Here is a 15,027-nt window from a genome sequence, read left to right on the forward strand (position 1 = left end):
CAATTATTTTGTGTACTCAAAGCAACTTTATTTCTGTGCTGAAGTTGAATGTATGGTGGATGGGGACATTAAATCAGTATCAGTGTGGAACTTGTATCACATTAAAAATGGTATCCATTAGGGACCAGGAAATAAGTGATCTGGACTCAGCAAGTGAATTTTATCCAGCCAAGTGATTTTTATCCATCTCTCTAAACTTTCTCATTTATTATTTGTTTAAAGACTGGGCTTTGCAAGAAAAATTTTCTAACGATTTTGAATGACACATTTATAAAATTAGCAATTAACATGTTGAAGTATTCTATGGTACATAAGCACCTCCACATATTATAACCTATGTCTTCCTCATAATAAAATGCTGAGGCAGGTGGTGGTATCTACCTTTGTCACAGACTGGTGAAAGGACTAGTGTTCAAGTCCAGTTCAAGACCACAATCATACAGCTTCCTTTTAAATGCTCATTTGCAAAGGCTGCCTGTTCCCAGAGTGACTCTCACTCCATATGTTATTTAGATAGGCTTCGCCAAGAGAATGATGAGTTTTTAATATAAAGATAAACAACTCATCCACTGCAGGCAAATAAATCTTTGGAATCATTCTCTCAACTTTACTCCCCAGTAGCAGTAATGTTATTTCACACAGGCAGAATCTTTTGCCCTGCCCCCGGCTTCATGTTAAATAACTCAGGATAAGTCATTAGGGACTTGCTTTTCCTAATGGTTTCATAGGATTTTTACATAGTCGTAGCATGCCCCATACGGAGAAAAAAATAAGACCATCTTGACATTCACTGTCTGTAATGATGGGATTTCTCTTTTTAAAACTGTATGTAAGGTATTTATATTATTTACAGTTCTGTCTACCAAGGAAAATTTCATGTCTAATATGGATTGCTACTTGTGGAGAAAGAATAGTTATAGTAAGTGTGAGCAGTGCTCTTCTCTTAGCAACTCATTTAGGTAACTTGCATTATGGTTCAGGAAGCCAACACACTAATTATAATTGGACTAAGGCTATATTATAAGTACTAGAAATGTTTTGCGATAGTAATGAGATTTTTGAAATTATCATAGCTTTGGATCATGTTCATAGGTCTCTGAGAGAAAGACTCTCCTTTACCAAAATGTTTTTTAAAAAAGAAAAAACCAGCAGCAAGGTTAACAGCAGAAAACTTCAATCTTTTTGACTGATTCCCCAAAGAAATTTTCATCGTGAGCTCATGCACTCTCATGGAAAAAATGAACCAGAAAAAGCAATGTGGAGTCATGCTAGTTAACATATTGGATGATGAATAACTATAACCTAGCTTCATGGGCCCCTTCTCCTCCCCTGACTTCCAGAGCTCTTCCTTATGAGGGCCAGGTGGGTAGGTCAAGACAGGACCACTCAACTGAACCTGTTAAGGGCAGTTTTCCCTTCAAGGCCCCTGCCAGAGAACATGGGCTTTCTCAGCATGTCAGGGAAACAAAGACAAAGGAGGGGATTGAGATAGAGATTCCTAAAAAATCATTAGCTTACCACTGTTCAGAATTCAAAGAAGACCTGGAAGGATAACTTACTAATCAAATAAAAGGAACGACTTTTACAAAGGAAATGTGCAAGAATATGTTGCGTGGAAAATGCTTTAGATGATATTGGGACTGATTCTTCACCTACCAGTCCAGCTGCACTGATATCCTTGCTATTCTGGGACACGCCTGGCCTGTGGCCTGTGGGGCCTGTCCACCCGTGCTTGCCTGTGCCTGGACCTCTCCTCCACCAAACACCACCACTTCCTTCCCGTCACTTCCTTAGCCTTCTTCCTGTCTTTGCTTAAATGTTAACATCAAAGAAAGAGGTCTTATTTAAAACTACTATCCTATTTAAGATACCAACCCATAGTTACCATTTTTTAAATTATCACCCAATTTAAAATTGCAACCACAGCCTTTCACCCCTGGGAACTCGCTATCCATGTGTTCTGTTTTATTTTTCTTCACAATCAATGGGCCATCTCTGACTTTATTATCTGTTCCTCATCGCTAGAATATAGTTCCATGAAGGTAGAGATTTTTCTTTTTCTTTCTTCCAGCCTGCATGCATGCCGTCCCCCACTGCTGTAGCCCTGACACCCAGAACAGTCCCTGGCAGATAGAGGGCATTCAACTAATATTTGTTGAAAGAAGAAATGAATGAATCCTGTGTGAGAAACTGATTGGGGGGACCATAAAGTAACATTGTGTTAACTTAAATTCTTTTATTACTTTATTGAAGTAAATATTTAAATTGTACAATTTATTGATTTCTGACATGGAACACATCCATGAACACATCACCATTAACAACACACTGAGCATTTCTATTTCCCTCCCAATGTTTCTCTGTTCCCCTTTGCAGTCTATCCCTCCTCTACTCCTGTCCCGTGGTAAACACTGATTTGCTCTCTGTCACCATGGAAATATGTATATGTTCTTTTTTTTCCTCTGGCTTCTTTCACTAAGCATAATAATTAGAGATTTATCTGTTGTTGTATATATTTGTTTGTCGTATGTTCCTTATAATTGTTGAGTTATATTCCAACGTATGGGCGTACCACATTTTGTTTACCTATTCTCCTGTTCATGGACATTTGTTTTGTTTTTCGTTTTTGGTTATTACAAACACAGGTGCTAAGAAAATTCATGCATGAATCTTTATGTGGACAGAAGTGTTGTTTTTCTCAGGTAAAAACTGAAGAATGGAATGACTAGGTCATATGGCAGGTGTATATTTGACTTTTTAAGAAACAGCCTGTTTTCCAAAGTGGTTGTACCATTTTTGCATTCCCACCTGTATCATATAAGTTTACTTGCTCCACATCCTCAATAGGGCCAGTCTTTTTTAATTTTTGCTGTTCTAATGGGTTTTTGGTGGTATTTCTTAGTGGTTTTAATTTGTATTTCCCTGATAACCAATGTATTAATCTTTTATAATTAATAACTGATGTATTAATCTTTTCATGTGTTTATTTGTAATTTGCATATCTTGTTTTGTGAAGTGACTCTCCAAACATTTTTTTTATTGGGTTGTTTGTCTTATTGTGTTGAAAAAGTTCTTCATACATTCTGGATACAAATCCTATACATGTTGTGTGTATTTTCTCTCATTCTGTAGGTTGCTTTTTTATTTGTTTAGTGATGTCTTTCAAAGAACAAAAGATTTAAATTTTAATGAAGTCCAACTTATCAATTCTTTTTCATGGTTTGTGCTCTTTATGTACTATTTAAGAGTCTTGCCTACTTTAATATTGCAAGGATAATCTACTATGTTTTCTCCTAGAAACTTTATAGTTTTAGCTTTACATTTAGGTATATTGTCCATTTCAGGTTAATTATTATATATCGTGTGAGGTGAGCACTGATGCTCACTTTTTCCCATACAAATACTTCTAGTATTTCCAGCACCATTTAGAAGACTGCTTCCTCCACCGGAGCCTGGGCATCTTTGCTAAAAATCAACCACATATATGGGTCTATTTATGGATTCTCCTTCAATCCATTGATATATTTGTCTCTCTTTTCACCAACACCAAACTGCTGATATATCGATTTTTGTATTTTAACCTTGTAATCTGTGACCTTGTTAACTTCACTTATCAGTTCTGGTAGTTGTTTTGTAGACTCATTAATGTTTTCTACATCAACAATTACAGGAACTTCAGAAAATGGACAGTTTTACTTTTCCTTTTCAATCTGTATGCCTTTTCTTTCTTTTCTTTTTCTTGCTATATTCCAAGGGCTAAAACCTACAGTACACTTTTTAAGAAAAGTTGTGAAAGCAAGCATCTTTGCCTTGTTCCCAATATTAGCAGGGAAAGCATTGTTTTTCATCATTAGTTATATTGACTGAAGGCTTTTATAAATGCTCTTTATCAGAATGATAAAGTTTCTTACTATTCCTAGTTTGCTAAGTTTTTATCACGAATGGGTGCTGAATTTTGTCAAATACTGTTCTTCATTTATTAAAATCACATAATTTCTCTTCTTTATTATGTGTATATGGTTAATTACATTGACTGATTTTCAAATGATAAACCAACCTTGCATGCTTAGAATAAATCCCAGTTTTCCATAATTCTACTACAATTTTAAACACTTATAAGTGTGCACTTGAATAATAACAAAGTGATCAAATACAATTATTTAAATCTTTATTGCATCCTTAATATTTCCCACCAAAAAATAAGAGAAGAAAGGAAGGGAATTATAATGATTATGATATTAGTTGAGGGAATTTTCAGTTCTGGATGTATTGGGTTCCTGCTTCAATATCGATGAAGATTCTATAATTATTTGCATGTCAGAGGAGTGGTAAAGATTTTCAAAGTGAAGAAATACGAAAGAATTTGAGAAGTTTCTGTGTGTTCTTAATTTTATAATGTTAGTATTTTTTCAAATTTAGAATAAAAACATAATAGATTACTTTTGCTGTTAATACAGATCCAGGGAAAATTAGCAAAAAAATTTAGCAGGGAGCTATCTAAATGTCTGTTTACTGACAATAACAATCCATTTACTATGGATTATATTGTCATAAGCAATCAAATAAAAACTACTCAATTCATTTATGTATAATAATTTTAATGTAAAAAGAAATAAAAACAAAAAATTTACAACACATAACGTCAATCTTTATTGTAAGGCATATTATAAGCAATTATTGAAAAGATATGCTATATCAATTGTTTAAACATTGCTTAATGATAATTTGTAATGATATATATAATCAAGGTGAAACTAAGTTTCTTTTCATTTCCCACCTCCATGTGTTCACTTCAAGGCCCACCTCAGACCTTCTTATCCAATATATTGATTAGTATAATTGTAAGTACAATTATTTAGGCTACAATTGAATTAGTGTTTCTTTTCCTGTATGTCTTACGTGGTACAACTTTTAACTAATAAATTTCATTCTCCATTGTAGTCGTTTGTTTTATCACTCAGAAATGTTTATTTAACAAACATTTCAAATGATAAAAGCTGACATGATAAAGATTTAGGAAACAATCCATATGTGACAAACAGATGATGTGTTTGAGGCTACTAAGAAGATACTTCTGTATTTGAAGAGTTCAGATCTTTTTAGGCTTCTGGAACTTATTTTTATTCTCAGGAGATCCAAAGACCACTCCAAAGTGAACGTGGAGGCCACATGAGTACGTCCATCTATATTACATCCAGCTGCACTTCTCTGTTCAAAAATGAGTATATTGAAACCAAAATAAAATCCAACAGTGTCTTTCCATTTTTGACTTTAGAATACATTATTCTAATGGAAATCCTCTAGATTGTTAGCTCAGATAGATGGATCCATCCCAAAATCCCATGGTTATTACAATCCAGCACGATTGAGGTATAAGAGGAACCTAAGCGATCTCTAAGTGAAAGATGAATTCTCTTGCTACATTGCAAATGCTTGAAGCAGAATTTGTGGTCCCAACTTCCCTACAAATGCGCCTGAAAATGTATTACCAAAAAGTCTTCAGTGTGGCACAAAGTCATGAATAATAAATATCAAATAAGCAGATGTTTAGCAGGGAAGTTTTTCTGAACTAAGTTCTCATGAGGGTAGTCCAACAGGTGAAAGGCCAACTCATCTCAGCAAAATATTTACTCTATTAGTAAGTGTTGCTTCCGACTGTCATCCACAGGATAATGCAGAGAGCCAACAAGAAGGCTGTGTTTGTTAAAGCAGCAGAAAGAGAGGCATTTCTATAGCTGGGGAATATCTCAGACCACCAAGTGAGAAGGTAGAAGGAATACTGACAGCCAAGCCAAAAGGTTCAAATCCTTACTCCAGAGTTAGCAGTAGGGCAAATTACTTAACCACTCACAGTATCCTCCCCCAGAAAATGGGGATATTAATATGACCTGCTTCTGAGGGTTGTGGGGAGGATTAAAGTAATTAATACACGTAAAGTACTTAGAATGGTTCCTGGCATAGGGTAACTGTGCCCTAAATGTTATTAGATAACTACACCCTAAAAACTAGCAAGCAATAAAAACATGAAGCATGAAATTCATACATATAGTTATGCAACATTTCAAAGATTACAGTACTTTGATGAATTTATAAATACTACATTACTTCATCTCATTTGTACATATCTTTAAATATTTCATAGATAATACTGATATCTCACATTCCATATTGAAAGGCTTGAAGCATCTTTCCTGAGAAAATGTTTAGAGTTATACACCAGAGAGGAGGATCAAAAAGTTAATTCAACATTTCGGGAGACTAAGGTCTCCCATTATTCCTTTAGTTGAAGTGTGTTCTGCTTTCCTGAGAGTCAGTGGCTTTGCATTTCTACAGCTAGAGTTTGGTTTTACTCATAGCAATCACAGATCCCACCTGTCATGAACGCAGGCGTCAAACTTGAAGCACATTTTCACAAAAGCACTAGACATATCATTCCAATGCATGAACTCAGATTCTTCCTGGCTGCAGACAGCAGCCACTGTTCCTTTGAACCCATAATATATACATTTTTATGGAGGTATGAGCTAACGGCATTGTGTTCTATTCTTCCCCTCAAATAGCATACTTAGATAGTATAACGAATACTGAAAACAAAATTAGTCACAAACTCAGAGCCACAAAATGCATTCCTTTGTGCTTATGTGTGGGTTGCTTCTAGCAACCAATTTTCAATCCCAGCTGAAGAACAGTGGCTTCCTAGATGTGGTGAGGCAACCACGATTCTCAACTATGGAGGGTTATGTGGGTTGGAGAATTAGCTAAAAAGAATCTACTCCTTCCCCTGCCCATAACTCAGTCAAGAACTCTCCCACTAACACTGGGTCAGAAGGTGAACTTATACCATGATAATATATTTCTTATTGTTCAAAAGTCAACTTCAAAATATATCATTTATTCAAACACATATACATTCTTCCTTCTATTTATGTACATAAAAACCAGAATCAAGGGGCGGGCCGGTGGCGTAGTGGTTAAGTTTGTGTGCTCTGCTTCGGCGGCCTGGGGTTCATGGCTTCAGATCCCGGGCGTGAACCCATGCACCGCTTATCAAGCCATGCTGTGGTGGCATCCCATATACAAAACAGAGGAAGATTGGTACAGATGTTATCTCAGTGACAATCTTCCTTAAGCAAAAAAAAAAAAACTATCAAAAGGTCAAAGTTGACAACCTTAAACCACCCCCTTCACCAAAAATGATTTGGAATTTTTTTTTAATTTAAAGCAAAATTCATCTTCCATCATGGGCAAGCACCTGGTTTCTTCACCCATTTAGAAAGTTTTGAAGAAAGAGTCTCTTCTCTCGAATATATATTTGTTTGATTTTCTGGAATGTTATCTTCTTGCAAAGCTATTGATGTATAACAAATTCCATTAAATACTGCCACTGAGCCATTTTAACATGCAAGTTTAGACTGTGTTTCAAGGAATAAATAAGACCCACATAATGATCTTTCTCAGTCAGATCTTCTCCCAGCAGCTCATTTCCGTAGCCTAACCAACATCAAATAGGGGGTAGTGCCTTCAGTCTTCAATTCGCTGTAGAAAAGACCACACAATTATCAAAATTGAGCACATTAAACTTTAGTGATATAATTTCTGTACCATCACCATTACCATCTCCACAACCACTGTATTACCAAGTCTGAACTAATTGCTTTCCTCTAAGAGATGGTGGCTAATTAGTCGATTCTGACTAATTCCCCATGAGACACAGTAGAATCGAGTTGTGGAAGCATTAAACTTATGTAAATTCAGCTAATTACAATAAGACAAGAGTGAGGGGAAGTGAGAAAGAGTTAGAGCCTGTGTCTGTCATTCCCCTCAGTGAACATATGCACCAGACTGATGTGAAGATGGGAAATACAAATCAACTCTCCTCAGGAGAGTTCTGTGGGCTGAACTTCTCTCCTCACTGTGTGATTCTAGTTTTTAAAAAAATAGACATATATATATATACACACACACATCAATATATGTATGCATGTACACATACAGAATATATGTGTCTTTTATTGTTGTCATCTAATAACACGACCCCTAATCTCCAGCAAACCACTTCTTCTGGTGTTCAACTCCAGAAACATCTATATGTTCTAAACATTGAGGAAAAAATTCTTGTTTTTGGGTACTTACTGAGATATGGCATAGAACTAAATTTTATGGATGATTTAAGAGATTTGCCTAGATTAATTGTTAAATGTATGAATTTTTTTGCCTTAACAGCTACTTTTATACTCCAATCCCTCCCTAGAGTTATAATTCTATCGTATATTGGTGAATGCAGACTTACCACACCATACTACCGTGTACATTCTCAAAGCGGCCAGTTGACCATGTTTCCTTTTGCAAACATGAGACCTACCATTATATCATTAATACTGGAATTTCTATCAAAAATCATAAAACAAAGGGCATGTTCAGTCCAGTTCCCCTATTTCAATTAGGAAATTTTCCCATTTGACCTTTCCCAAGTCATAGGGAGAAAAAACAAATCTTTAAAACTAAAAGACCCTTAACGATTAATTAACTGCAGCTAAAGAATTGGCTGTAGAAGTCATTCTCTCCAACACATCCTGTCTGTACCAGCCAGTCTCAGCATTCAATACTGGAGTAGTTAGAGTACGGAGACAACCAGTTGCTCTCTCCTCTACTCCACTCTGGCTCTGCTCCGCACCCCCCCCCAGGGTCAAAACAGCTGAGGTTGGCCATGATGTCTCACCACCCCAATGGGAATGGTATCTGGTGAAGGAGCAAAAAAATCAACCATCCTCCCTTCCCTCGGAAAGTCATGCTTGCTCTTGTATTCTAAATTCTTCATCTCTTTTCCCACTGTGACTACTTCTCTCACTGCTTCTGAAATGTGGGCATTGCACTTCCTCCTTTAATACTATTGGGGCTTAATTTCTTTTCTGTATTAGAAGTTGCAGGGCTAGTGGCCAAAAAGTTGATATCTTAGCATCTGGGGACCCAAAGATTTTAGAAGAACTTGATTCATAATGGTTTCATCTCAAGTCTCTATTTACATACATCATTAGCAAAGTGAAGCACTGTTGATGGGAGTTTTAAGAGGGAGATGAATCTGCCTGAATTCCTAGACTGATGTAATCACAGTGGGCCTGATTCTCCACCTCAGGCACTGTGCTGAAGAGAGTTTCAGAAAATGGGCTTCTGCCCTAGAGGGACTAGACTGGGAATTCCAAAAGCTGCTAGAACAGGAAGGTTTTAATCACTTTTTAAATGATTCATGTAATTACAGACTATGTTTTCTTTTAAGTGATAATTTCAGAGTATTATGGAAATGAGATTTGAGCCCAGAAGTCTTTTTGGTTTGTTTTTTTTTTCTTACAACTTGTCACTTCAGATTCTGTCATCATTAGAAAGTGTCTTTGATGGTTTCAACTATCATTTCGATTGCTTTAGTGGGTCATTATCATTGCTTGATTCAGTCATTATTAGGTAGTTATTGAAGACACTTGTCCTTAACAATGCAGGAAATAAAGTGAAATACAAGGAACTCTTCCTTCCCTCTTGACATTTACAATCTATGTGGTTGGAAATACAGACATGGACATTTAAATAAAGACAAACAATTAAAGATTAAAATGCTCATCCATGGCACAGAAAATATGAGTAATACAGGGACAAGGACAATAGAGAAGATGATCTGTACTGTTTGGAAAAAGTGTTGAAGCCAAGACTGGGCATGTTTTATGGCAAAGAAGAGGAAAAAAAGATACCTAAATTTATTCATTCGTTTATTCAGTATACATATGTTAGGCTTTGAGGACTCAATGGTGAACAAGATTAACACAGCTCTTATTCTCAAAGAACAGGCAAATAGTAAACAAATGATTACTCAAGTATTAATGGATTGGAATCTTTTTCAAGTCAGATGAATGTCAACATTCATGAATGTTCAACAGAGGTTGTCAAGGCAGATGGAGGAGGGGGAAGAAAGACCTTACCTTGTTGAGACAGCCTTAGATTCTGTTGTTCTAGGAGTTTCAGACCAAAGCGCCACCTTGGTTTTTAGTTCTTTATTCTAAAGTTGAAAAAAAAAAAATGTGCAGAGATCACATAGCTAGCTCATTTATTAGCCACATGCTTAATGATTCTGATCAGCCCACCACGTACATCACCCCTTGGCAGTACACTTGTTCCAGTCACTCTATTAGCACATAGAATGTAGCCAGTTGAGAGTCACTAGTATCTCTGAAATCACAAACACACCTTCAAAAATGCACAATTTACCAAGGGATAAAAATATAATATTCTGCTTTAGTCTCTGAAATTCAACAGCTAAACTAGCTATGCTTGATTTTACACTTTCTTTTATATGGACAGACGCAAAGAACTTCATGAAATAATTTTATTATTATTCATGAATAATTCATGAATTATTTTTATTTATTATTTCCTAACAATAATTTATTAAGCCCATGATATTGATTACATTTGTCTTTCTTGTGCAATCTCTTGATTATAAACTCCATGAAAATTAGCCCATTTGTTCTTTACTATATGGTTCTTTAGCCTCAATTTTCTCATTGAAGCCTCAGTTTCTTCATATCTATCCTACTGGTAAATGATACATGCCCTGCCTATCATATATAAGTTTTGGGAAGAAACAGATATCATATGATCATAATATTTTAAATCTGGAAGTACTCTCATAATTCTGGGAGATAAATCAATGGCTAATTACAGGAAGGGTAAGAGTTTAAGTTCTCAGATACAAATCCTAGCTCAGCCACTTACTAGCTGTGTGACCTCATTTAGGTTACTTAAGCTCTCTGTGCCTAATTTCCTCATCTGTATAATAGATATGATCATAGTCCCTTCTTCACAGGTTCTGAAATAAGATAAAAACAGGTAAAGTATGCAGCTCAGTGCCTGACACAGATTTTAAGACTTACATGAAGTTGGCTATGACTTTCTAGTACAAGCACCATTTTTATAACTAAAAACTGAGGTCCCAAGAGTTTAAGTGACCAACATCTTGTTCACAGCAGAGCTCAGATTCAAAGTCAGGTCCTCCCAGTCCAGAGCCAATATGTTCTCTACAGCACAGTCAAGCCAAGAAATTTCATTTCACAGAGATGGGAAGTGAGACATAACAGTGAAGGATCACAGCCAATGCTGAGTTGCCAGTTGGCTGCACTCAGTCATTAAAGGATACACCAGTATTGAAGGGTCTGGGACTGAAAGGTGACTGGGAGGGAGGATAGAGGGAGGGTGGGCCTATGGCTTTAAAAGAACAGCAACACACCAGCTCCATTCCTCTTTACGGAACTAAGGTCTTAGAGAAACATAACTGGAGTTTAAAATGCATTTCCTAAGACTCCACTTGTTGGTTTGGAGTAAGCCAACACCAAAATGCATGGTTTTGGAAAACAGACATTAGAATTTTGATAGAAGCAAGAGACTTAATAATTATGAGTGCCTAGCAAATGCAAGACTTTCGCCTGGTGTTTTCTAGACATTCTTTTCTTTGATATGAACTCAGCTCTGTGGAGTAACTTTTATTGTTGTGCATATTAAAGAAATAAGGCTGGCAAAACTCAAATTGATTAGGTAACTCTCCTTTGATAACCCACATGTAGTATATGCAGCACTGCTATGCAAATGCACAGGCTTTACAAAGGGCTGTCAAACTCCAAATCTCATGCTCTTTTCCCTGCAAGATGTTATTTTTTTGTGACAGAGGAATTAGCCCAACCTCCTAATATTACAAATAAGTAAATGGCGAGCCCCAGGAGATACAGAGATTCAACGGTTTCTGAAGGGATTCCAGGTATGATAAATATGAAACAGAAGAAAGCAAACCGTCGGGAAATTAATCAACAATTAATCTACCAAAACCATCCAGCCCCCCCCACACACACCCAGTTAGTCAGTCCCTGTCATGTCTACAGCACCAAGCGGGGGGCAGAGGGAATGTGAAGAAGCACAAGAAAGCAGGGTATCTTCTCTTTCAGTATATAGGATGCATATTATGGTGGACGTGACAAAACAAACACGTGAACATTAAAAAACAAAAGCAATTCAAGAGACGCCATAAGGCAGTAGGTAATTAATTAGTACATAAAAGGCATAAACAGATATCAGTGTGACTAGAATAATTTATGACATTTTCATACACAAGGAGGTTTTAACCTGGACCTTGAAGATGGGGTGAAATGTGCTAGAAGAGAGAAAAAAGACTAAGGCAACAGTTCTTAAAGTTTGATCCTGGGATACACAATATGAACATCACCTGAGAACTTACTAGAACTATGAATTCTCGATCCCCAACAAGACCTCCTGAATCAGAAACCCAGGGGCCAGCTCAGTGGCGTAGCAGTTAAGTTCGCGGGTTCTGCTCCAGTGGCCCAGGGTTCACCGGTTCAGATCCTGGGCATGGACCTACTCACGGCTCATCAAGCCATGCTGAGGCGGTGTCCCACACAGAAGAGTTACAACTCTACAAGTATGATACACAACTACGTACTGGGGCTTTGAGGAGAAAAAGCAAAAAAGAGGAAGACTGGCAACAGATGTTAGCGCAGGGCCTATCTTCCTCAAAAAAAAGCTTTAAAGATAAAGAAACCAGGGGTGGCCAGGTGATGTGTTCTAAGAAGCTCCCAGGATGATTCTGATGTCTGCTCAAGTTTGACAACCACTGGACTGAAACAGTGCTTTTCAGTGTTGGTTGTATATTGGAATTACCTGGGGAGATTTAAACTCTACTGATGCCTGAGACCCACCCTCAGAGATTCCGTTAGCTTGGTTGTGGTCTGGGTTCAGGAGTTTTCAAGACTCCACAGGAGATTCTAATGTGCAGCTAAGATGAAGAACCACTGGAGTAAGAAAAGCAGAGACAAGATGTGGATTTTGTCCCTTCTTATCCCTCAGCATCTATACTGAATAATAACTAAAAGATGGAGCAAAGATCTTCACACACATTAATCATTTCACTGAGATATTTCAAGAGTTAAGCACTTAAGTCTCATCCAGGAAATATACTTCAGATTTGATAAATTGATAATAAAGATGTTCCTTGTATAATAGAGATAAATCTAACATACTCTCCAAACAGTGCAGGCACATATCAGAGGCCAAGTATGTGGCTAAGAAAAACTCCTCTCTGTACAGTACTTTACAAGTTATGAAGTAATTTGAAACACAACATTATGATGACAATGAATACTGAAATAAAAATATTCTGTGGCAGCACAACAACATAGAAGCTATTCGGATTCTTTCCAAAATAAACTCCTAGTTTCTCAAGTTGTTGAGTATCAAACAATATAAAAACATAAGAGCTCTCATGGTAGACTGTCTTGATTCTCATTTATTTCAACTTCCATGCTGATTTATTTCATCTACTAGATTTAGGTATTTAATTTTGATTCATGGGCTTTCATAGTTTTTCCCTTAACTAGAATAGCCATATCCGTGAGTTTTATTACATAGTTACTTTATAAAAAACTACAAATCACTGGCCAGAATATGTCTGCCATTTTTATAAATCTATCCAAGGATAGTTTATCAACACAGTTTTCCAAAAGAACCTAATTTTTGCATACTTATTCTTCTATCAACACACTCTTGGAATTAAATTAAATTTTAGGGATGGTGGTGATTATATAAAGTAGAATAATCTTCAGAGTTTAGAAAATGGAGTAATTTCTGAAGATGCATTTCCATATGAGCAAGTCATTAGTGAAGACGCTAGAAAAGCATGAAATGTGAGATGAATGTCAGAGCTGTAAATTAAGATGATGAAAGATATGCAAAAGTAGAAAGAAAAGTAAATAATTTGGGTAGAGTCAAGCAGAAATTTTCTGGTGATATTTAAAAGAGGTTTAAAAGCCTTAAAGGTTTAAAAAAAAAAATGCATAGAGTTTATTGAGTGAATTTTATTCCCCTTGTGGAGGGGGGAAAAAATCTGCTAAGATAGAAAGAATACCACAGAAAAAAAGTATTTGTTTCCATGACTTAAAAGAACTAGAAAATAGAAATAATTTTAATGTAATAACTGTGACAGTGGCTAAAATAAATATAAATAATCATGCAAATTTGACATTATAACTATTCATTTATACAGATATACTGTATACACACATTCATTTATATTATTTCACACACATGTATACACACACACACACACATACTTATTTGATCACCCAGATAAGTAGTTATTTTGGGGGAAAAGCAAGTGCTTCAAAGTCAATAAAACTCAAATGCAGCAGAGTGATTTTGAATAAGTTTCTTAACTTCTCTGAATTCCAGTTTTATCACTTACAGAATGAGACAAATAATAACTTTCTCCCAGAGTACTGTTGAGGATTAAACAAAATTAACTATGTAGCTTGCCTAAAGAGAGACGAATGTTTTTAGTATGGATGAGAAAACTGTGCTGTCAGTATAGTTTAGAAAGTTGATGGGTTGTTCAAGTTCTGGTGACCACTTTTCATAAACTGAATCAGTTCACACTGTTATTTAATGAAACCCAAAATAGGTAGTGGTCTTCAGTTTGCAGTGCAAAATAGTACACTCTTTCATATATCATCCCAGTTTGAGAGCTTCATCAGAAACCACTGACTAGGATAGACTAGAAGGAAGAATATGATGGCTCACACACTCACTAAATTCAGGTACCTGGTCAAATATCACAGGCTCAGAGATGCCCTTCCTGACTCCCAGCGCTCTGTAACTGCCACATTGTCACAGTCTAGTCTTCTCAGAGCAATTATCCCTCCCTATTAAGTTTTTATTTACTCGTTTATGTATTTATTGTCTGTATCTTCAATTAAGGTATAAGCTAGATGTGGTCAGGACAGTCTGTTCTGTTCATTACTCGTATACCCAGCACTTAAACATTTCCTGGTACATCATAAACACACAAAACTATGTGCTGAACAAATAAATTAATGTGGCTTGGACTTTTTAAAGCTGAAATGGGCATTGTAACATTCCCTGCAGGGAAGTAAAAGATTTATCTATTGAAGATAATAAATTTTGAAAACATAAAGACATTCATCA

At 36.2% G+C, this 15,027-nt stretch overlaps 1 protein-coding gene across 3 annotated transcripts in view; it reads right to left on the reverse strand.

The window, feature by feature from the left end:
• Positions 1–4,632: 4,632 nt before the first annotated feature.
• CCDC68 (coiled-coil domain containing 68) overlaps positions 4,633–15,027 on the reverse strand; it is a 51,022-nt gene continuing 40,627 nt past the window's right edge. For 2 of the 3 annotated variants that reach the window (XM_058557178.1, XM_058557177.1), the window contains exons 10-11: positions 9,966–10,042; positions 4,633–7,536 (exon numbers count right to left, since the gene is read on the reverse strand). In XM_058557178.1, coding sequence (XP_058413161.1) covers positions 7,479–7,536; positions 9,966–10,042 — 135 coding nt within the window. In that variant the 3' untranslated portion in view covers positions 4,633–7,478. The remainder of the gene's footprint in view (positions 7,537–9,965; positions 10,043–15,027) is intronic. The other variant, XM_058557179.1, reaches the window with a different exon arrangement.

The sequence above is a fragment of the Diceros bicornis genome, chromosome 16, assembly GCF_020826845.1.
Source record: "Diceros bicornis minor isolate mBicDic1 chromosome 16, mDicBic1.mat.cur, whole genome shotgun sequence".
In the NCBI taxonomy this organism is placed as follows: domain Eukaryota; kingdom Metazoa; phylum Chordata; class Mammalia; order Perissodactyla; family Rhinocerotidae; genus Diceros; species Diceros bicornis.